Source organism: Tetrao urogallus, assembly GCF_951394365.1.
Source record: "Tetrao urogallus genome assembly, chromosome: 13".
In the NCBI taxonomy this organism is placed as follows: domain Eukaryota; kingdom Metazoa; phylum Chordata; class Aves; order Galliformes; family Phasianidae; genus Tetrao; species Tetrao urogallus.
The window spans coordinates 1,936,688-1,960,006 of record NC_136826.1 but is presented as its reverse complement, the minus strand read 5'-3'; the positions used below and the strand labels follow the sequence as shown (position 1 = coordinate 1,960,006).

The following is a 23,319-nucleotide window of genomic DNA, read 5'->3' as shown; positions in this document are numbered from 1 at the left end:
GTGGAAGGTGACATGCAGGACAGCCATCGTGCTGCAGCCTTCTCCCAGCAGCAACACTGAGACATAAACTGCGTACAATAGTGCATCCTTGCTGTAAGTGCGTGCCTCTGCGTGTGCACGTTTTCCTCCCCACCTGCCTGCAAAGCTGAAAGCAACGGCCTACACCTTCACCTGCGTCTGGGCTCCAGCAGTGCCCACAGTTAGTGCTCAGCCCCCAGCACCTCAGAAATGTAGCTGTTCCTTTTTCCTTTGGAAAGACACAAACAGTAGGGACACAGCTATACACCCACTGAGGAGCAGACTAGTTTTCAATTCATAAATATAAACATATACTTAAAAAGTGGCAATTTACAAAAATACACTTTATTGCTGACCCCATGGGCTCGTAACATCGCCTGTGTCATTGTGAGTATATGTTCCGGGTTTGTCAGCCTGAAATCTGACTGAGCAAAACCACAAAGTTTGCTGTCAATATGGTGTTCTACTGCGTTGGTTTGTTTTCATGTTAAGAAACATATACAACAACATCCACCTGGATCAGAACAGAATGACAGAGGAGAAAGAGTAAAGGTTCTTTGTAGGTAACCTGAAAAATATTTGGCTACAGGGAGTAAAAACCATATAAATTTCTCTGCGTTTGTTAACCAAAATAAAAGATGAGGAATATCTTACTGGTTGTGATGTGAGCTGGTTTAACAACAGTAAGAAATTCAGGCAAAAGTGGTGTTACGTAAGTTAGCAGCATTATCCAATCTCCCGGAAAACAAAACGGTGGGGTTGAGGTATAGAAATAAGGAAAAACTCCACAACGGACCTACGAGAGCGAGGCGAGCTATGTACACGGCAGCCCTGCAGCGCTGCGGGCGCTGGGATCGGCATCACAGTGACTTCCAGCACCGCGGCCCCGATCGGACACGGCTCGTCTGCAGCGCCGCCATCCCCACGGGGACCTCAGCCACCTGCCCGCAGCCGGGCGGCTGTCCCCCTCAGGTCAAAGATCCGCAGCCAGCACTGGCACGGGCAGGCACGGCTCGGCGACCGGCAGCAGCATCCCGGCCCCTGCCCCAAAGCACAGCCTTCTCACCGAGTCTGCAGCTCCGGTGGGCGGGAGCCCCAGGTGAGCATCCTCCTCTTCCTCAGCTCCACGGCGCGCTCCCTCTGGGCAGGCCTGGCCGAGACTCGCAGCGCACGGGCTCTTTTGAGCGGTGATGCCGACGGGAGCCCCCAGCGGGGCCCCGCGGCGATCCCGCCCTGTGAGGCGGGGTCTCGCTGGTCTGAGCGGCAGTTGGGTCAGGGCAGCTGCATCTCGGGCAGGTCAGGCAGGTTGCAGGGCTGGCCCTGTGCGTGGCGGCCCTGCGGCTGCGGGTGCAGGAAGTAGCTCAGGGGGCTCTGCTGCGGGAGGTGGGCTGGCTGGAACACACGTGGGCCGGGGCCTCCCGGCACCGCCTCAGCTCCTTGCATCTGCAGGGCGACACGAAGGCAGTTGATTGGTGCCGCCCCAGGCCCAGCACCCCTCCCTCGCTGTTTTGCAGGGGTACCGGAGCCCAAAGGTGGTCTGCGCCCACCGAGCGGTGAGCGAAGGACAGAAGAGTAGGGCGGGGTGCTGGGACCCCCATCCTACAGCCCTATGGGCAGCCCGGCAGAAGGCCTTTGGCAGGCAGCTGCTGCACAGCTGCAGGACGGGCAGCCCTACGGCTGCTGCTCCACAGAGCAGGCTTCATCACTGCGCCATGGCACTGAGGCCCGACTTGCTGCTGACTGAAGCTTTCACCTCCTGCACGCTGCCACGCTGCTGTTCTCAGGGCTTACAGCAGTTCCTGCCCATGTTTCCAACAACAATTTATTTCTCACTCCAAATGCAGCCCTGCAGCGTAACTCCAGCTCTATTCCTGTTCTTGTTTTCTACCATCTTTTCCAGGACAGCTATAGCTTGCCTCTGCCAACCCATCAAGTCTTGGAGAGCATATCACTCATTAATTAATAGTTTCAACAGCCCTTCTCCTTGGCAGCCCTGTTCACTTGGCGTGCACTGATGAAAACATGCACTGAAAAAACAGAACTGCCTTTCCCAGAGTTTTGTGTCGGGAAACAACCTTTTATTGAAAGAAAGCAGTGACTGCAGCTGGTAAGAACCCTTTTCAAGGGGACCAATCCCTTATCGCCCATCGCTTCCACAGTGGGATTCCCACCCCAGGCCCTCTGAATCATAATTGAAGGCCTGGCTCTGTCTTCTGCTTGCTAAGGGACAGCTGGGCTTGGAAATACAGCCTTGAAACTGGGTACCAAGTCAGGTTGGAAATGCTGTGCACAGAGGCACACGCAGATATAGCGGGGATGGAAGGCACACGAGTGCACAGCTCAGGTGTAATCGTGGCCAGCTACCATTTCTTCCCCAGATCCCACCCCAGCTCTGCACACAGGCCTTACCTGAAGGTAGAGACGGTGCTGCTGAACCTGCTGCTGTGGCCAGGGGTGGAGGTGCAGCGGGGTGCTGCCGGGGTGGGCCACGAAGCTGCCATGGGGGAGCATCACGGATGGGGAGAACACAGGCGAGGGGGCGGGGGGCCGCACCGTGCTGCCACTGATGGGCTGCATCTGCGTGGTGGGAGGCAAGGGCTGCTGCTCTGCCACGAATCTGCTACAGGGAAGAAAATCCAGTGTGAGAATCCAACCGTGGCTTGGCTGCCCGATGCTGCAGGAATCAGAGCAACAGGACTCGTCCAACTGTGCCAAATCCCACACGAAAGTCCCTCTCCCACTAAGCATTCCTGACTGGAACCGCAGGGAATCAGAGATGTAAGGTTGTACATCTCTGTGACTTGATCAAGTACTTGATGCTTTGCAAAAGCCAGCAAACAGTTAGGAACACTTTTCAAAAAACTGTAATTAGGAGTTCTTTGCAATTAAAAGAAGTACATATTCTTATTACTTCTCCTGACTAGCTTAGATTTTGTTTCCTTTAAATCTGGTTTGTTTTCATGTGATCACATGCAGGTTTTTCAAAGTAATTTCTGGAGCCACGAAGCAGCACCCTGCTACAACACCACGTGGGAGCAGGGACGAGCAAGGACTCACTTCCCTGGCTGCCTGCTGGCGCTGCTCGGTGTGGGCTGGGTGCTGCCATTGGCGGCAGGCACCATGGCCTTGATGGACTGATCCAGCAGCATCCTGTGGTGAGGAAAAAGAGGGGGCAGTCAGGGCAGGCCAAGTCCAGACTGCTGGCTGCCAACCTCTAGGAACAAGTCCTGTAAGCCCTCACTGAAAGCATGCGAAGTAGCACTGATTCTCCTTGGAAAAAAAGGCAGTGCAATAGGATGCTTCTCATCACCCATGGAGGTGGGCTGAAACTTGCCACACCTTCCATGTCAGAAACACGTTTTTCACATGGTGAGATCTCTAGCTCACATAGTTATGCTGCTCCTTTAGAGAGTATTTTGCAGTGCCTGGACCCCAGAGACAGCACCTGCAGACCCCTTCCTGAAAGGCAGTTGCATATTTTGGGGCAGTTTACAGTTTTGTACAAAAGAATAATGTTTTTGTCACAGACCTCATCCTGGCTGGAAAAAACAGAACTCTGGAGCAAGCAAGACAGGGCTGGGAGAATAGTTCCAGCTCTTACCTGAGGCTCCTGTCCTGGCTGTAGTCAGACTGCATCTGCCTTTCACTAACATCAGTTGGCAGCTGTGCAGCCACTGTGATGGGATGTGCTTGCGAAAACACCGTGGGGTTGTTGTAGAGGGGCACTGAAATGCTCGTCTGCCCTGGCAGACACGTTGGCTGGGCTTGGTTTCCTCGCATTAGGTGCTGCTGCTGCTGTGGTACCTGAAATGCAGGTACAGATGCACAGATCAGGTTCTGAAGCCCTCAGTAATGCAGCTAGAACAAAAGCTTCAAACTGAGAAAAAGACACAGAACAACTGAAGTTCTCCTTGAGTGAAGTGGTAAGAGTGGAATATGTCTATGAGCACAAACACCTTGTTGTCATTTGTCACTCTTCTATGATCCTCAGCTGCGGGAGGAATTCTTTCATCTAAATAAGGTTCTGGGGAGACATTATAGCCTTCCAGTACCTCCTGGGGCTTGCAGGAGAGCTGGGGGGGGAGGATTTGGTATCAGTGAGTGCAGTGTCAGGGCAGGGAGAAATGGCTTCAAATTAAAAGAGGGGAGATTTAGGTTGCATATGAGTAAGATATTCTTTATGCAGAGGGCAATGAGGCCCCAGCACTGCTGACGGAGCTGTGGGCGCCCATCCCTGGAGGTGCCCCAGGTTGGACCGGGTGGGTCCTGGACAGCCTGAGATGGGGTGAAGGGGCAGCCAGCACACAGCAGGGGTGGCTGCAAGGTCCTTTTCCAACCTAAACTGTTCTGTGATTCTATACTGTAAATGTAGACCCAGTGAGGCTAAGCTCATTCATCACAGCTGCCTTCCAAGACTTCTCTGCCGGAAACGAATTCCCCTCTGACAACCACGAAACGCTCTGTGCCACCTGCCCACGTGTGAGCACAGCCAGGCACCTGGGAGGGAGTGCTGCAGGGCTCCCTGAGGAACAGGCGCGGGGTGGACGCAGGGGGACCCCCGTAGCGCTTGGCCATGGGGCCCGGCTGTGGGGCCTTCTTGGTGCTGGGCTGCCGGGATGGAGGCGGGGCTCTCCGTGGGCTCTGACGCTGCGCGCTGTTGAAGACCAGTGGGATCGGCTGCTGCATCAGCATCTTTAAGGAGAAAAGAGGCACGGGTGCGTTACACATCGGGAGGGACATAAGACAGCCCTTGCTCGGCAACTGCCACTAGATGGTGCTTGGGCTTTGCTAGAAAATAGGGGTTCTGTAGGCTCCCGTCCTGTATGAGGGGTGCAGCTGGCGGGGCCCCCAAAGGAGCTCTGCTGGGCTCCTCGCTGCCGGGAGACCCTCCTGCCCCTAGCAGCCTCTGTCAGCACGCAGGCACCGCACCTGCAAACCCGGCAGCACAGTGAGCTGTGAGGATGGGCTGCTCAGACATTCAGAGCCACGACTGCCTGGTGCTGTTATCCCTGTCACACGTTGTGGGATGGCACAAATGGCATTAACCACTGGGATCACCGTGCAGGGTGAGCTCTGACCAACCTGACCCCTTCCTTGGGATTGTTTTCCTAAATCATGACTCCATCATTAAGCAGCCACCGATGGCAGCCATCCCTCAGGAGATACCTTGCCAGCTACCCCTACGACTGAGGCAACACTGCGCATTCATCCAGAGCTCATTTCCAAATGCTTATGCTGCAGATAACTGTCGCAGATCTGCATGCTCCAAGGAAAAGCACGCTCTGGGGGCAGGGAAGTGGTACCTGCAAGTTGGAGTCCTGCACCAGCTGGAGCTGCTCCTTGATGACGTGCAGCTCCTCCTGCTGCGTTTTGATGTCCGCTTGCAGAATGCGTGTCCTCTCCTCCAGCTGCTCCTTCAGCTGGTGCATCATGCCCAGCGGGGCTGGGAAGTGGTACACGGGCTGCAGGGCAGAGAGAGAGCATTGGCTTGGGCTGGCCCCACTGCACACATTCATTGTGATGCTTTTGTACAAGGCAGGCAGGTTACTGGAATACCAGACTAGCTATGAGCTATAATTGCGATTTTTTTTTTGTCTCTCTTCTTTTTTTGGCCTATCTCAGATCTGTCACATCACCCCCTTCTTCTATCAGGGCCATAACACTGTTGTGTTGTATCAGCCTGTGCCAGCTGCTAACAACACAGATGAGTCTTCAGCAGCCCCAAGCAGTTTGACAGGTCTGAGACTTCCTTTAACCTATGCTTTCAGCATCCCAGCTTGGCTGGGTGCAAGGGCCCAGCCCTCATGCTTATCACACAGCCCCAGCACAACCCCTTCCCTCCCACCCAGCTTGGGGCAGGGGCTCATCACTCCACATACCATCACAGCCTGCTGGGAGGGGACCGCTGGCTGCTGAGGGAGGTGTTCGCCCGTGGCTGGAGGCGTTGCTATAGCCTAAAAATGAAAACTTTGCTTTATTGGAGGTCTCCAGCACCTCTAGTGCCGAGTGGGCACAGTATGAGCTGCTGCTGGCCACACAGCCCTGGTGATGAAACAAGTGTGGGAAGCCTGAAAGCTTCACGTGTAGGCTGAGCGTGAGTAAGAAGGGAGAACTTGAGCTCCTATATGCCCGCTGCTAATTGATAGCAGACCCTCAGTGTCACCATCTGTGTCTGGACTAAAGCCTTTTAATATGTTCAGACCCAAGAGATGTGTTGGGAGATAAAACTTGGCCTGGAGGAACAAGGAACCCAAGACAGCGGGCGGCTGCAGTGCATCCAGCAACTCTCTTCACCCCTGCTACGGCCCCAGGAAATCCCAGCTCAGGCCCCACACACCCGGAGCTGAGGATCAGACCCCTCCAACAGTTAGACCAAGGCCTGCCATCTGCTCCCTTCAGCAGCACCGACCTGAGCGCTTCCAGCCGCCGCCAGCCGCAGGGCTGCCTTCTCTGGCACCGCCGGCCGGGTGGAAGTGCTGGTGTCGGTGTGTCGCATGGACGAGGTGGCTGGAAAAGAGAAGCTTTGCTGTCACACTGCAGCAGAGCTGTGCCCGGCCACCCCTGCTCCCACGAGGCCGATGCAGGACACGGCACCACGGCGTGTCAGTGCTGAAGCTGAGCGCCTCTCCCTGACTCAGTCCCAGCTGGTGGAAGCCCCTCACCCGACCCCAGACGTGGGAGGGTGCCCTGCCCCTCACTCTCCCACCGAACCGGGCACCTACAGGCAGAGTCGGAGAGCGCGGTGTGAGAGGAGCGGCGGGAGCTGTGGGACGACAGCGACATTCCCTCCCGGCTGGCATCTTGGCTGCTGCCACAGCGGCCCACTTCTAGGTAGCTGCCGTGGCTCTGCAGGGAAAGAAGCACATGAGAGGGGGGGAAATAACAGCGTGGCGCTGCCAGCCCCCTCCAGCTGACCCCAGGCTCTCTTCTTGATGGTCATCCTGATGACTTTACCCTCCCAACCCACGTATCCCAGTGGGAACAGCCAAACCTAGTGCATTTGTGTGACTCTGGAGCTGTCACCAAAACAACAGATGGCAGCTGGTTTATGGCTACGAGCCCACAGCACGACTGTTTCACTGCAGGATGTGCTGACCATGCTGTCCGTGCTGTCACCCTCCCCGTGCCTCCCCAGGAGCTCCCCACTCCTTTCCAAAGAGCAAGCAATGGGTGCAATTGCCCTACTGCTCCTCCCACTGCCTTGCACCAGCAGATGTAGCTTCATGGCTGCAGAAAAACATCGCTGCTATCATATGGGAAGGGCAAAATTACAGCAGTGTGCTGTAGTGAGAGTAGCTGCTAGCAAGGTGGCCTCTGCTCCAGCACAAAAGGGCTCAGGGACAGTGCCCACAGAGCATCCTATAAGTAATTTCTATAAAATAATGGCTGAAGAGTAGTGAGGCTAATGGAATGATAATTACAACAATAATGCTCACAGAGTGGCTTTGATTATCAGTCTTACTGTAAATTATTGAGAGGAGGAATTTGAAAGGAATTGAAATGACCTTGTTAATTGGGCAGACATATTGGGATGCCAGACTAATTCAAGCCATGAAAATTACTGCTCTGGTCACATTCCTGCACAACGGTGCAAATAGAGCTGAAATCTGGAATAAGAACCAATGCATTGTTTTCCCTTTACATCCAATCTTTGTCTGAGTATCAGTGCCAAGCCAGCATGAAGCAAACAGGTGTATGGTGGTACTGCCCTGCTCTCAGAAGGACATGGAAAAGCTGAGCAGTGGCAATGCAAACTCTGGATTTGCAGCTGCATGCACACACCAAGATGGGATTGCTTAGAGCCATGCAGCATATGACTCCTGAGCACCTGCTTGAGTCATAGCCCTGGCAAAGACTTGGAAGGAGAAGGGAATGTGGGAGAAGGAAGAACAGGTAACCTGCTAAGATTGGTAAGAGGTGGCCATTTCATATCCATTTCATCCAACTGTGAAGAGACGCAGTACCTTTATAGAAGAGGATGCCAGTTCAATTGATGACTCTTCGAGGCCAAGGTCTCGCCTTTTTTCAGCTCGGACTTCTGCGTAACTAATAAAAACAATAAACAAAATTATACCATCGTGCCTCTAAAAGTCTGTATTTGCTCCCCTTATTATTTTTTCCTCTTAAATTATATTTACAGCAAACAATGCTACATGATTCACCCTGGGATATATTGGAGAGAACGTTGTAAGGGCTCTGAGCAGTTGTGGTGTCAGAATTAGGACTCCTGAGATGTGAACGGGTGAAACCTTTGTGGGGAGCAAGAGGCACTGCTGAGCTGAGCTTACTCACAGCAGTGTGGGTCCCTGCACAAGAAAGGCAGGGCCTGAAGCACAGCTCAACTGCCTGAAGCACAGCAGAAGCAACGCAGCCCAGAAGTAATTGCTCCATCTGATGTTTGCTTAAAATAGCACTCTATGTGTAGTTTATACCAGCGTCTCAAACACCAACACCTGTGTACAGGGTGCCCTCAGTTTGTGCTTCTGAACGTGGGAAAGATTTCCATTTCATTTGTGCTTTTTCTTCCAAATGTTTGACAGGAAAAAGGGGGAGCAGAAAAAAAAAAAATCACAACAACTTGATTCCTAAGGAAATGGATTCTTCAGGAAAGATGCACTGAGCAACAACCTGACTCAGGTTAACAGGTCAAATCAGAACGTTGCTATTTCTTCAATCCCTTCAGCAAATACACCTGTGCTCTGAGCACTGCTGTGTGCTGACAGCGGGAGGCAGCAGGTCCGTCGCACAGCTCAGCTCATTCCAGCCCAGCTCTGCCACCAAGTCTGCAGCCGAGCGCGCTGCAGGGCTCCTGGGTGCTGCCATGGGCAAGGAACATGGCCAGCAGGACAGTAGCCACCTTCCTGCCTGAGTACCTAATGCTCTGGACAAAGGTTTGGTAGGAGATGTATCACCCCATTTCACACAGAATCACAGAATGGCTTGAGTTGGAAGGGACCTCAAGGATCATGAAGCTCCAACCCCCCAGCCACAGGCAGGGCCACCAACCTCCACATTTCATAGCAGCCCAGGCTGCCCAGGGCCCCATCCAACCTGGCCTTGAACACCTCCAGGGATGGACGGGGCATCACAGCCTCTCTGGGCAGCTGTTCCAGCACCTCACCACTCTCATAGTAAAGAACTTCCCCCTGACATCCAACCTCAATCTTCCCTCCCTCAACTTCAAACCATTTCCCCTTGTCCTGCTGTCATCTCCCCTTTCAAAGAGTTGATTCCCCTCCTGTTTGCAGGCTCCCTTTAGGTACTGCAGGCTGCAATGAGGTCACCCCGTAGCCTTCTCTTCTCCAGGCTGAACAAGCCCAGCTCCCTCAGCCTGTCTTTGTAGTGGAGGTGCTCCAGTCCCCTGATCATCTTTGTGGCTCCTCTGGACCCTCTCCAACAGCTCCCTGTCTTTCTGGTACTGGGGGCTCCAGACCTGGACACAGTGATGCAGATGCACAAGAGCAGAGTTGAGGGGGACAATCACCTCCCTGTCCCTGCTGGCCACCCCTCTTCTGATGGAGCCCAGGATCCCATTTGCTTTCCGAGCTGCAATGCACACTGCTGGCTCACGTTCAGTTTTTCATCCATCAGGACCCCCAGGTCCTTCTCTGCAGGGCTGCTCTCAAGGAGCTCCTTCTAGTCTGTATGGATGCCTGGGATTCCTGTGGCCCAAGTGCCAAACCTTGCCCTGTGCTGTGTTGAACCTCATCAGGTTCACCCAGGCCCACCTTTCAAGCCTGTTGAGGTCCCTCTGAATAGCTTCCCTTCCTTTCACTGTGACAACAGCACCGCTCAGCTTGGTGTCATCAGCAGACTTGCCGAGGGTGCACTGAATTCAATGTCACTGATGAAGATGGTACAGAGCACCGGTCCCAAGACAGAGCCCTGAGGGACGCCACTCATTACCAGCCTTCACCTGGACAAACCGGCCTCTGTCTGCGGCCTTTCAACCAATGCCACCCATCAAATCCACATCCCTCCAATTTGGAGATGAGGATGTGGTAGGGGGCCATGTGAAAGGCCTTGCTTAAGTCCAGCTAAATGACACTGGTCGCCTTTCCCTTGTCCACCAACGGTGTCACTCCATCATAGAAGGCCACCAGATTGGTTAAGCATGACCTTCCCCTGGTGAAGCTGTGCTGGCCAAGAGGATCTGTTCCATGACCTTCCCAGGCACAGAGGTGAGACTCACCAGCCTGTAGTTCCCTGCATCCTCCTTGCTCCCTTTCTTATAAATGGGAGCGATGTGACCCTTCCTCCAATCATCCGAGACCTCACCTGACAGCCATGACTTTTCAAATATGATGGAGAGCAGCTCTGCAACCAATTTACATTTGGTAAATTTACGACCTACCATTTACACCCACAGAATCATCTGACTGTTAAAGCTTCAGCTCCTCGTCCTGCCATGCCACTGCTGGTGGCACTCTGACAGACATGGACAGTGGTGGCTTTCAGGCCCAGCTGCCAAACCGTGGTGAAAACACATGATGCTTTTCCCCAGGTTCTCTGTCGTAATAGCTTTCTACAATTGCATACTATTTAGCATGCCAATGCACGCAGCAAATATTTGGCTTACACAAAACAGGGCTGGAAAACATAATGGACCAGGACACGGAGCACATACTTTAAAGTGCTTGGTGCTTGCTCCTACCTAACTACCAGGTGAGTGCACACGATGAACTCGGGCTTGGAATTCCATTGGTGGTAGGTGATGTAGTAGTGTGTCTGCAGCCAGATCCACTGCTGGCCCTTGGTCAGGAACCGGTAGTAACACGACTTGCCTTTTCCAAATTGCATCACTGGTAAACAAAAGGAAAGGACATTACAGCAAACGACCTACAGAAAGCTCAAGGTGCAAAGGTGATCAGAAGAAATGCTCAGCCCCAGCCTTGCTACCACACTAATGCTGCTCTTGTGGCTTTGTAAGCATGACAGGCACACAGCCACGCAACAGCTTTCCTTTGGGTTCTTTCCCGCTACCAACTTCCACAACTTCCACAAGAGTGCACTTTAATATTTAGAAATTTTTCTTGTAACTACTAATTGGCACAACTCTACAACTGGTTATATCTCTACAACTAATTAGTGGGCTTCTCTGAAAGTAATAAGCATAAGTAATATCCTTTAAACAAAGTATTGGCCTTTCAGAAATAGATGAAGATGTATTTCAGAGACGGTGAGCTTGATTCTAATAATGGCACAAATAATATGGTGGTGGAAATCAGGAGTCACACTGAGAGCTGTGTGCAACAGACTACTGAATGCAACAGACCACTGGAGTATATATCGGAGCACATCCAGAAAAATCACAGGTGCTGCAATATAACAGGAACATAACAAGGGAAACTACATTAAATAACCACTTTAATTGCTCCCATACTGCTGGCAGTACAAAATGAAACACGCTCACTTAAAATACCCATAATTAACGCAAAGTGAAATAAAAATGTGGTTGAAGCAAACCCATTGCACTTCACAGCGGGTGGGATGGGATGCCAGCCCACGGCAGCCAACCTGCCAGCCAGGAGCCTGTCCAGACACGGGGACACGGGCACTCTTACAAACTCTGCTTTGCTAACTGCCAGGGCTGTCTTTCTCAGCCATCCCATTAATGAGGATGTGCTTCAGAAGGAGCATGTAGAGAAGGCCTTCTGGCTGAGGTGCCAGGCGGCTGACTGCCCAGCACCTGGTCCTGTCCAAGGCGTCATGCAGCAACTCCTGGAAGTCATTCACCAGCACCTGACCTCACCTGCCTGAACAGTAAATCTAAAAGATCTGTTTCTGCAGTTGTGCTGAGCAAACATGCCTCTAGAATATAATGACAGATCAGTGGCAAGCACAGACGTAAGCCACAAACAGATTCTCTCCAAAAGTAATTTTCTCTAGCTCTCTGCTAGGTCCTTTAGCATCTCAAATGTGTCTGAGGTGGAGAGGCAGTAGCAGAGGTTTGGACATTGCAGCTGAGAGCTGAAGAGTGCTGGGAGTCATGGAGCTGCTTGGAGCCCTGGCATCACACTGCCAGCACTGCATGGCAGCTCCCACACCTCCCTGCTGCCTGGGGCAGCTTTGTTCCCTGCTGGTGAGCTCCTTCCAAACAGCAATGGCAGACAGACAAAAGCAAGCTGGTCTAACAAGAAACCTGTAAGCAATGTTTCTCAAAAAAAAAATAATGTGATAACCAAGATGCATTTTACGAATTGCATCATTACATTTCATTTCTTGGCACTTCAGTCCAGCAGGAAGACTCAATTCTTGTTCAGCATCTGATTCTGAAGTGGGTGCAACAAAATGGAAAAATACAGTCTTTGGGAGAAAGCTCCTCTCGCACCCTTCTGGCTGGAGATTCACACCAATGAGCACTGCACCATGTCTGCTGCCACCTTCTGCGCTGGCCTGCCAAGGCTGTGGACATTCTCTGGTGTTCCCACATCAGACAGAACTGGACAGACTTTCACAACGATGCAACATCGAGAAAAATCTGCGCTAAAAGCTCACAGCCTTCTTTCTGTGCCCACAGATGTTGCTGGTGGAAGGAGAAGAGCCCTCTCCCCGTTCCACAGCTCCGCTCTGCCCCAGGGCAGGTGGCATGTGACATTAGACCCTTCTGGCTCTCAGAAAGTCCCCAGGAAGGATGACAGTCAACAACATCCTCAGGACTAGGACTGGCCTCATACACAGGGGACAGAGGGTCCCTGAGTGACTGCTGAAGGATTCAGGCTCCCAGGGAGGCACTGCTAAGACAGCCTTTTTTCCTTCCTTCCTTCCCAGACAGAGACACTTTTTGCGATGACAGCAAAAGGCTTTGGATGAGCAACACGTGAGATCATGGATGGGCATACTGTGGATGGACTTACAGTGTTCATGGCACCTAGCGAGAAGCTCCAGGTCATCTGCGTGGTAGTAGTCATACCCTGACGTTCCCAGCACCTCAAAGGGTAAGTATCCTATAATAGGAGGAGCCCTAGGAAAGAAGCAGAGGGCAGGTGGTGAGCACAGACCTGCACTGTGACACCAGGGTGACACTGTGACCGAAGCCATCGGATGCACCGCCTGGTACCTCCACCCGGGAGCAGATTTTCACATAGACAGCGATGAATTGACAGATACAAGCAAAAGGCACAGAGAGAAAGAGGCAAAAACTGAGAAAATGAAAAGGTGTGTGTTTACTGCTTCGCAGCCTATTCATTATGTGGGTGTAGGGAGGGCATGTGCGTATGCAATGACTCAATCCATTAAGCACACCCGTGAGACATGGCTTGAGAAACGCTACGGATGTTTGTGTGCGTAACAACCCAGAGCCCCAGCAAAATTCTCCATCAGGTTGGATATAAATGTCATCTGGGCAGTGACTGCAGAGGGAAAAGTAAGCGAGAAGCTTCTGGAAATGAATGGGAAACCCTCCCCTGTCCTTCCTAACGACCCAGCTCCATGTTCATCCCCTTGGGGGCATCAAAGGTTATTCAAGCACAGAGGGCCAGAAGAGGTCTGTGATCGCTCCCTTCCTTGCCTTGGATTCCTGAAGGGATGCTCAAAATCCTGGCTGCACCTCCTCAGTGTTTCCCCACAGCCGTGGGCAGCCTGGCAGCTAACGGCTGACAGGGGAGAGGGAGAAAAAGGCCATATGGATGGGGGGCAGCAGCCTGCAGCACACTGCCACGAGGATCAAGGGCTCAGCAGGAGCCAGACCCGGCCCAGGACGAGGAGCTGTCTGCAAGAGCCAGGCTTCTACACTCTAATTTCTAGACACAGAGAGCCCTCAGTACACAGAGGTCTCAGCCACAATACAGCCCTATTGAGCAGAAGGACTCTTCATAGAGCACTGTGTTCTGTTTCCTCATGTGACCCAGATTTCTGTTAATTATGATAATACATGTATTTATTAAAGTGCCCTTGCTGTCTCTTTGTCAGATTGGCCGGTGTCTCTCGACATGCTTATCTTCAAGACAATAATGCCTTTCAGATGCACATCAGATAAACATTTAAGCTGATCAGGGAAGTATTATGCTTCCATGACTTTCGCCAGATTTCTTTAAGTGAGAAAGCAACCACAAAATGCTCCTAATTTATCATTTGACAAGGAGCTGGCTTGCTTGTGGAACAATTTAGAAGTGCCTTGTTAGATAACTTCCAGCCTTGGGGCCTGCAGCTGGCTGTGCAAATGGAAAGCACCGTTTTCCAGTGAAGCTCTGAGCACAGGGCTGGAGGCTGGGTCAGCACCCTAAGAACAGGGCATCCAGCTTTCTGCCTGGCCAGAGCAGACCTTGCATTTAGTAACAGGAGGGAAAACCAAGAACAGAAGCAGAATATTAACAAAGTTCACAGGTTTTCTTCTTCCACGTGTGTGTATATATGAAGACCAAGACAACAGTTCTTCCTGTTTTTCTAACATCTAACCAGATCTATAGAGTGCTTTCTGTATTATTCATCATGACTCCATGCATGCCATGGCCATGATATGAAAGGTCACGGGCACACACTGCTCCTACTGAGGGCACGCCTCTAGGGCCAAGCTCTGTGAGCTGATGTAGCCAAGGAAGAAACAGGAAAATACCCAACAACATTTCACAGCATCCTAGGGGGTGCACTGGGGAGAGGTTTGAAGCACTGATTACACGAGACAGCCCACACGATTCCCTTCTGGTTCCGGGGTCCGGTGCTTTCACAAACCATCTCAGTGTCTGTGTTAGCTTAATCCACTCCCAGCAACAATGGTCTCCTCACTTGGATTCCAGTGGGACTGGAGTGGCTGCGAGCGCCCGGCGCAGAGCTTCCTCTCTGAGTCATAACCTAGATTCATTCATCAAAAGGCTCTTTGATATGCTGCAAAGAAGCTCCTGCCTGCCTTATTCACAGCAGCTTCTGGGCACAGCCCTGTGGAGAGCCAGCTCACTGCTTCAGACAAGTGACATAAGGGGCTTAGGGCTCTTTGAGGAATCCTTGTTAAATCACCTGATTCTGAAAGTGTGCCTCATTGGACAGGCCAATTAAAGTCTAACAAAGTCACTGCAGGGAGATCCCAACAGCAGGACTAACGAGCCGGCTGTGCCAACCCACACAGCGGCAGTGGGGCTGTCTGCACTTCAAAAGCGCGCTGTCCCTACTGCAGCAGTGCAAGTTGCTCCCTATTTGTGTTCCCTCTCTCTGACCCACATGTGCAGACGACGCGCAGCCTCCACTCCCCCTCCAGTTCAACTTATTTCCTCCAGCCTCACCCACCAGCTTTGCAGAGCCTTTGCAGAGCTTGCGAAGGGTGGCAGAATGGAGAGGGCAGCATTTTGGCAAAGCGTTTGCGTTTTCATGTTGAATGAAGAGAAGCAAGAGAGAACAAAACCCTCCGGCTTCTTCTAAAGCAAATGAATCCTATATTAATTAGCTTAAAGAAGTCATTCCAGACTTCTTCATTCCGCATGCCTACCCTACTGCATTCAGTCAAAAGCAAATCTGCAATTAAACTACCTAATCCACTGCTTTTTCTAAATTCCATCACTCATCAGGGTGGAAATCAAATGTTTGTCAATACAGCAAAACATTCAGCAGGTACTTGGCAGCTGCAGATGGTGGGCAGAGGAGGTAAGTGGTAGGAGTAGAATTCATGGTGCTCGGCATCAGTGACTTAATGCCTCGGTGAAGCTGAACTTTTCCCTAGACAGTCACCCTTTACTTATGTGGTTTCTTAACCACCGTAAGTATGACAGAGGGCAAAGCTTTTAAGGAAGCTTGATAAGTAAGTATGGAACATCATTATCTATGTAGTGTAGTTTAATTACAGCTATTTTACCTGGGATCTCAAGCAACATAAACATTTCTATTTTTAAACTATAGTTTGCTTATACCTCAGTGACCAAATCTCTTACCTGTGGTCCAAGAACAAAAACTTCCACTCCAAACTATGCCTTGACGTAAATTCTTCACATGGCTCTTCAACATTGCAGAGCTCCTGCAAAACAGTTGGCTCTTTCAGACATTTAATTCTGCACAATGACAAAAGGAGTCCTCTCTCAAGACCAAGAATGCATCATTTATAATATGATATATAACAAATCCCAGCAAAACACAGGGCTTTAAAAGCACTTGGCTTCTCTTCCTCCAAAGAATGCATTAACCTTGTTTTGTAGAGGCAGAAACTGATGAAAAATGGCTGAACAATTTATCCTGTGCTGAGTCTCAGAGCTCAGATAAATAGTCTGAGGGCCCCATCTGCAGCTGAAATTCCCCACTTTTGTGTGAATACTGGCAATGACAGGTGGATGGCAGAGCAGGCCTTGAGCTGGCCTGGCCAGTGCTGTGTGCAGTGAAAAGCACCTCTGCTCATCATCCCTGTCCTTGCTGCACTGTGCCACAGGACACAGCCACCACGTACTGCAGTGCTCAGGGCCTCGAGGTGCTGGTGGCATTTCTACACAGAGGAGCTGTGGGCTCTGTTTCTTCAGCAGCTCCAACGTTTCAAGCAGTTTAGCTGAGCCTGCTGCCCTGAAACTGCCATCACATGGCCACCTCTTCTCAAATGCAACTCCCATTTTACAATTACTCGTTCCAAAATAAACATCACCTCCCACTCCCAGGCCCTCAGCATGGCCAGTCTGTGTCGCTGGATCACAGAACATAAGGGTTGGAAAAGACCACCACCCAGCACAGGAGTAAGGCAGTGGGAGAGCCCTCACCTTTAAGAACTGCGGTGTGACGAGACGAACTGTTGCTACGAGGCAAATCTGCTCCTCTGTGGCTGACCTGAAAGCTCGTGCAATAGCTGACTCAAAGCCATTACAGGAGGGTGTAGGCACTAGACACAACCAGACAATTTATTTAAGAAGAAAAGGAAGGAGACTTTTCTTTTCATGTCAGGACAGGTGCAATGACTGATGAAACCCAAGCAACAAACTCCTACCCACACCACGATGCCACACTGATATACACTGATGTTATCCAAAGCATGATCCTTTAGGCTGTACAGGGCTGCACCACCTACCCCTGGCTTGCAGGGAAGCATCACAAGTCAGTTCTGATTGCTCACAGCACGCAGCTACAGCCTCTTTGCTAGCATTTCTGCTTCAATCCCAGTGCGTGTTTTGCAAATGTCCCTTTAAAATCTCAAATTGAAAATCAAGGGGATATAGAAAGATCTGCTGCATTATCCTGGCCTGAGCCCTTTTTTTTTTTCAATAGAAAGGAAATCACGACTGGATGTTAAAAAATTTGGTGACCAAAAGGCTGGAGTGTTGCCCCAAGGAAATTGCTCACATGAAATCCAGCCATTTGTCCTTTTCTTAGATTCGATTTGCAGAAAATAGCACCTTTTAAAGCTCAGTATTTGAGAGAGCCAAGATTTTACAAACTGCTCGAACTGTTTCATTTTTTAAAGAGTCACTCAGTTGTCACAAGTGAAACAGAACAACATGTTTCTCCAGTTAACTGAGTCAGTGGACTGATGCACAATAGGCAGTGAATCAAATGGAGGGAGGGTCGGTCTGGTGCCCCTTCTCTAACCAGCAGCTTGCCCAGCTCCTTTACATGCAAACCTCTAACAAACCCACAGCACACTCCATCCCTGCTGTTTACAGCCTGTTCAGCTGAAATAAGGCTTTACGTGGCTACAGAAGAACACAAAATTAAAGGAGAGAGGCTAAGGAGCAGTGGAAGGAGATGTTACTTACCATGAGTAAAATACTTAAAATCCACTACAAATTTCACATATTCATATGTCAGAGGCTCATTTGGATCTAAGCTGCCTCTCGCTAAATGGCAGCAAAACTCTATTTGCTTTTCCACTGGAAAGAGAGAAAGAGAAGGAGACATCAGCAGCATGGCCAGCAGCCTGCACTTTAGCACGCTCAATATATGGACAGTGCCCATGTTTTCAGACCCACCCTTCTACTGTTGAGATGCTTCAGATGGACCCAAGCAAGCAAGTAGTGGGAGCAATGATCAGCTGTCTCTGCTCTAGGATGCATGCTGTGGTACCCACGGCTGTGCAGTACCCAGCTACACTGGGGCTGAAGTCAGGGGCAGCTGCCCCTGGCACAGTGGGGACAGTCTGGGAGCAGGACAGCAGCCAACAGCAGAGACCCAGGTGGGCAGCTCAGATAGGAAGGCTGCTGCTTCAACTGCATGGAGGGCTTCTCAAGCGTCCTGAGATGCGCCAGTTTCTAAAGAACAAGACTGCCAAAACCCTCTGGGATTTCTCCTGCCCTCATTCTTCCCCCAGACCCCAAACTCCTTTCACAGGCTTACTCCCACTCTGGGAAAAATATCTAATGAGGAGAATTTCCCTCTGTCCTGTGAGCCAAAGCAAACAGTAAAGTACACACTGTCCAAAGCAAGGGCAGCAAGTAGGAACATTAGCTGATGTACTGCATCAAACCTCAGAATATTCACAGAGGCAAAGCAGCAGTGGCAAACAGAACTAGATAGCTGGGAGCTCCCTCTGGGAACTGTTGGCCTGTGGCAAATCTCCTTCATCAACAGATGAGCAAAGAGCTTACCGTTTAGAAAATCAGCTGCAACGGGCTCTGTCATGAGCACATGTGGAGAAAGGAGCTTGTACACCTCGCTCTGCTCCCGCTCAGGCAGAAAGTTTAATATATTTTGGTCCACCAAATCTGACTGATGCAAAAGAATGCTCTGTCACGTTCAACGGCACAGGCTGACACAACAACACGTGCTTTCATCCTACAGCGGAGCACAGATGCTGCCAACCTAGCAGCCTCTTAACACAAGGATCTAGGGAAGAATATCACCCTTAGGTTACCCTATCCCCAGGCTGCCATCTATTTGCAAAAGGCTGAACGGGCCCCAGAGGCTGCCCTTCAGTTCAGCCACATGCAACCTGGAGGAGTTCCGGTACCACAGAAAGACAACAGGAAGTGAAATTTATCATTTCAAACTGAAAATGTGAAACCTTTCCCTTTGGAAGCATGAGACAGAAGCGGGACAGCTCCTGCTCACCTCCTCCCCTGGCCTTTCAGGCTGACTGGCAAAATTAACTTGTCCTGCAAGTGCCCCGGTGCTGATGAACCCACACGTCCTGACTAAAGGGGTGCTTCCATAATGTCAGCACATATTTGTTTCTCTGCACATCAGGACGTTCAGACAGGTTAGGATACTCAGGCTCAAATTTGTCCTCACGTAGCATAATCTATGCCAGATAAAAACAAGAAATGTTTTTGAGGAGCCAGCAGAAGCTTCCACACCCAACAGAAATGGATAACTCTAACATTTTTGGTACCAAAGACCCTGGGCTCAAAAAAGAACAACCCAATGCCATCAGAAGAGCAAACATTTTCACCTGAAATTGTCTGAGAAGAGCTTCAGCACACAGATATGAAGTTTTCCACATACCTGGTGGGATAACCACCACCCCAACCCTTCTTCAGACATGCAGTCGGGGGGTGAGCTACGAGGACGGTGATTCTACACAGATTTTTTAGCTGAATGGCAGACCCTGAGGCAGAACCACAGGCTCCTGAGGAGCTTCCTAAGAGTTTGTGGGTTCATCCATCACTCACAGTCATCTGGCTCTTTGGCTGCAGTGACAGGGCTGTGCTAAGGCAGGAGAGCCATCCTGCAATGCGCTGCATTGTCGGAACTTACCGGTAAGTGCCCGAGCAGAGATGAGACACTATCAGAGACATAAATAATAATGCCATCGGTGGTCAGAGCGATGAGGAAGCCATCTAATGCCTAATGACAAAAGATGAGACAGAAGGAAAACAAAAGAATTACACACCGGAGCAACTTCCAGCACAATAAATAGGCTAAATTACTCCGTGGGTTTAGACTGTTGGATTCCAAACCTAACAGAAATCCCTTATGGCAATGATAATTCAATGTGGGGGAAAAAAAAGGTGCTGTTTAATTCAGCATTCTTTGTCTATCTTCTTATTTGCTCATTAATACTAAATTGACTTCTATTTTGCACCCAGTGAGTACTTATTTTACATGAAGCAAGACAGTGGTGGTTAAATTTTCTACACCCACACAATCCTGGTGACTTCAGTCACTTCATTATGTGTTCTGAATTGCACAACAGTTAACTAATTCAGTGTGTAACGAGATGTTAGATACGATCACAGCAAAACCAGCACGATGGAGGGATGGACAGATGGATGGATACTGTTTTTTAGCAATCCATGACTAATGGACATAGATCAAAGGGCAAGACGAGGGACAAGATCTAAAGCCTTATTTAATTTGCTTAAAGCACTCTAGGCAAGTGATGTGACAATCTGAAAATTTGTTTTCCCTCTCTTTTTCACAATGGCTTATGGCCTGGAGTCCAGGTTCTCTGTGCCTTCTCAGTCTCTGCATCTGCTTTCTTCTTTGAGCTCTTCACAACACCTTCCTGTGCTGCTGATCCGGGCTCTGTCCCTGTTCTGTAACACTCCCAAGGTGCTGGCCATCTGACCTGCAGCCAGCATCGTGCACAAAGCCAGCTCCTCTAAGGCCATCGTTAGGCTGCTCTGCAGCCCAGTTTGCAGGGAGACGGAGAAGCCATGCAGAAGCAGCACCCAGCAGTGTCCACTGCAGCCAATCACTCCCTACCTCACTGTGACTCCCTGCTTTTGATAAAAATAAGCCCTCTCTGGGTAAAACCACCAACTTTATTTAAGCTGGTCAATGGGCTCAGCCCAGCGCACCGAAAGTTATTAGAGGGCTCACTCCCCTGTCACTTCTAAGAGCAAAATTTGTTTTGGTTCAGCTGGAACAAACTGGCTTGTTTGGTAAGAAATTCCCAGAAAGAATGAACAGACTTTTCCAGGGAGGTGAGTCATGACATCCTGATGAAAAGGAGTAACGAAGACACCGCCGCGCCTCCCAGCTCGGCCCAGCATACACCCTGATTCTGGTGGGGTAAAGAGTAGCAGCACAGAAGTCCTCAACAAAGGAATGTGCAGTACAAAACCAAAGCTGCATCCTTCAGAAAGGAAAAACGCAGGCTCGTTGGGTGTTTCCAAAGCCAAATACAGGACCAACTGGTTTTCATTTCAAATTGAAATGCCCTTTTTCTTTAAGGGGAAGCAGCCATATTTTGAATTCTGTGCTTGCAAAGCATTTAGCACAACACTGGTCTCCATCAGGTTTGGATTAGATGTGCCAGCAGAGGAGAAATGATTAACACGGGGACCCACAGGTGAACAGAACTGCATCTCTGAGCGACTCCCCTGAACTGATTAGTTCTCACTAATCTGTGGGGCTTCAATTTCTTCTTACCTCTAACATCAACTGGGTGAACTCCTCGTTGCTAAGAAATGAAGGCTTCCAGTCTTGTCTAATCTCACAGGCTTCTGTCTGTGCTGTGATTTCTTAAAGAAAAAAGCATCAAAAAAGCAACATTGCTCATAATCACCGGGACTTTCTTCTTTTTTTTCTTTTTTTTTTCCATTTCCAACTAACACCATTTCTTTTAAGAGGCTTTCAGAGGAATCATCCTCAGATCATACTCCGCACAAAGCCTTCTTACTTGCGACACTCCATTTTCACATCATCACAATGCAGACACATCAGAAACCAAGAAAAGGAAGAGGGGACATTTGGGGCAGGCGTGTGCCCTCGGTACCTTTCTGTTTCTGTAAGAAGTCGATGGTCCTCTGCAGTATGGTGGATTTGTCCATCTTGAGAGGGTGGCCGTGCCCCTGCAGCATTGTGCAGAGCTCTTTAATGAGGACATTGAACTGGTCTCTCCTCTTCTTTTCAGATTTGTTGCGTGATGCCCTGCGTGACAGAAAGCTAAATGTCACTCAGTAAAATGCAGCAGCTCGGCACAAGGCCCCATCTCAGCAAAATGCTGTAAGTACAGGAATCTGAGCTTCTGCTGGCACTGCTCACTTGTACAAAATTAGGCTTGGGTGTCAGTGCAGTGCTGGTGCTTGGAGCCTTGCAGCAGGACTGAACTCTCTGTCAGCAAGCAATGTCTGCAGGTAGCAAATAGCATTTACAGGCACTTAAGCCTCCTTACATCCATCTCTGCAGCATTTCTCACTCTTTCAAAATCAGGGATGATTACACGAAGGTGAAATTTCTCTGGTAAGAAAGTCCTGGCACCACACATTGCCTTTTTGCCCACTCTTGCTTTGCGCTTAGTATACAAGCACGTAAAGGTCAAAACAAGAAGGCTGCCTCCTCCCTGGATCTGTAATTGCAGAAGTAGCTTGTTGCCAGAGAACACTGTGCAGAGGCAACTTGACTGCAGAATAAAGTCAAGTACAAGCTCTCCTATCTGATCTTGAAAATCTGCAGTAGCAGCAGCACGACTTATGAAATTGGGCATGTTAAGAGTCTGGCTGAGGAAACCACAGACTAGTTTTCAGCTTGCATTAATGCAATTTAAGAACGCTTTTATTAGAGTTTTATTAGGGAAGAAAGTAAATCCATTCAGTTTCTTCCAAAATGTTCTTTCCAAAGCTCATAGCTCAGATAAAGCTATTTTCATACAACCCCTTCCAGCAGTCATTAATTTTCTTTACAAGCATATTCATGACAATACATGCTCCTGTGCTCCCAACCGAGGGTGGTATGCAGCAAGCATTCCTGTTCACATTCAGGTTGGCATTCAGAGGTTCTCACACACAGCATTTGCAGCAGCCCTCTCTGTTTTGGCACTGCTATTTGATGAGTAATTAGAACAGAGCCAAGCTCCTCTGGAGGGAGACCAGCCCTGCCCTGTGCTAAGCAGCACTGCCCCAGCTGAGGCCAACAAAATCACTGGGATGATAAACAGCTACAGGATAACACGAGATTCTGAGAGCAAGGTAATATAATCCAAGGAGCACTGAGCTTGAAAACGGTGACATAGTTACACTGTACGTGGTCTGCTGTACATGGCCTGAAAACCACAGCATTTTGCCTCTGACACGAGTGTCCCAAGCACTTTTTCAAGCATCACACAACACAGCATTTACAGTTCTCCCCTGAGAGAACTTCCTTGCTCCGTGCATCCCCTCATACCTCTTTGCCCTGTCCTTCTCATCTTCATCCATCAGTTCGTTTACACAACGCAGGGCTCTGGAAGGAAAGGACAGAAATACTTACTGAGGCACACTGCCTGATCCTGCTGAGGATGTCAGATCATGGAGCTTACTGGTTTGTATCTTACGACCTCCTGGATGATTTTATCATCTACTTCCCCAGCCTCCTTTCCATTACTTAGTTTCTTGCTTATTCTGACCAAAGGTTTGAGGATTGAAACCCATATCCCCAAACTGGAAAAGAGTCAGCAGCCCCCAGGCTCCCTTGGAGTCCCCCTGTGCAATGGCCCCAGTCCCAAGCAAGCCCAGCTAGCACCTGATACAGCCAGAGGAATGC

The 23,319-nt window shown here is 50.1% G+C and overlaps 1 protein-coding gene across 1 annotated transcript; it reads right to left on the bottom strand.

Moving 5' to 3' along the window:
• Positions 1 to 1,290: 1,290 nt before the first annotated feature.
• Positions 1,291 to 22,994, bottom strand: PASD1 (PAS domain containing repressor 1; the record flags this gene model as incomplete). Its single annotated transcript, XM_079542039.1, has 20 exons — positions 1,291 to 1,461; positions 2,428 to 2,635; positions 3,076 to 3,168; positions 3,620 to 3,822; positions 4,516 to 4,710; positions 5,322 to 5,480; positions 5,898 to 5,972; positions 6,428 to 6,525; positions 6,741 to 6,864; positions 7,983 to 8,064; positions 10,673 to 10,820; positions 12,876 to 12,982; positions 15,876 to 15,958; positions 16,683 to 16,801; positions 17,673 to 17,786; positions 18,501 to 18,621; positions 19,609 to 19,698; positions 21,229 to 21,320; positions 21,575 to 21,729; positions 22,963 to 22,994. 20 exons carry the CDS (start codon positions 22,992 to 22,994, stop codon positions 1,291 to 1,293), a joined length of 2,469 nt encoding a protein of 822 aa, XP_079398165.1.
• Between the last annotated feature and the right edge of the window lie 325 nt (positions 22,995 to 23,319).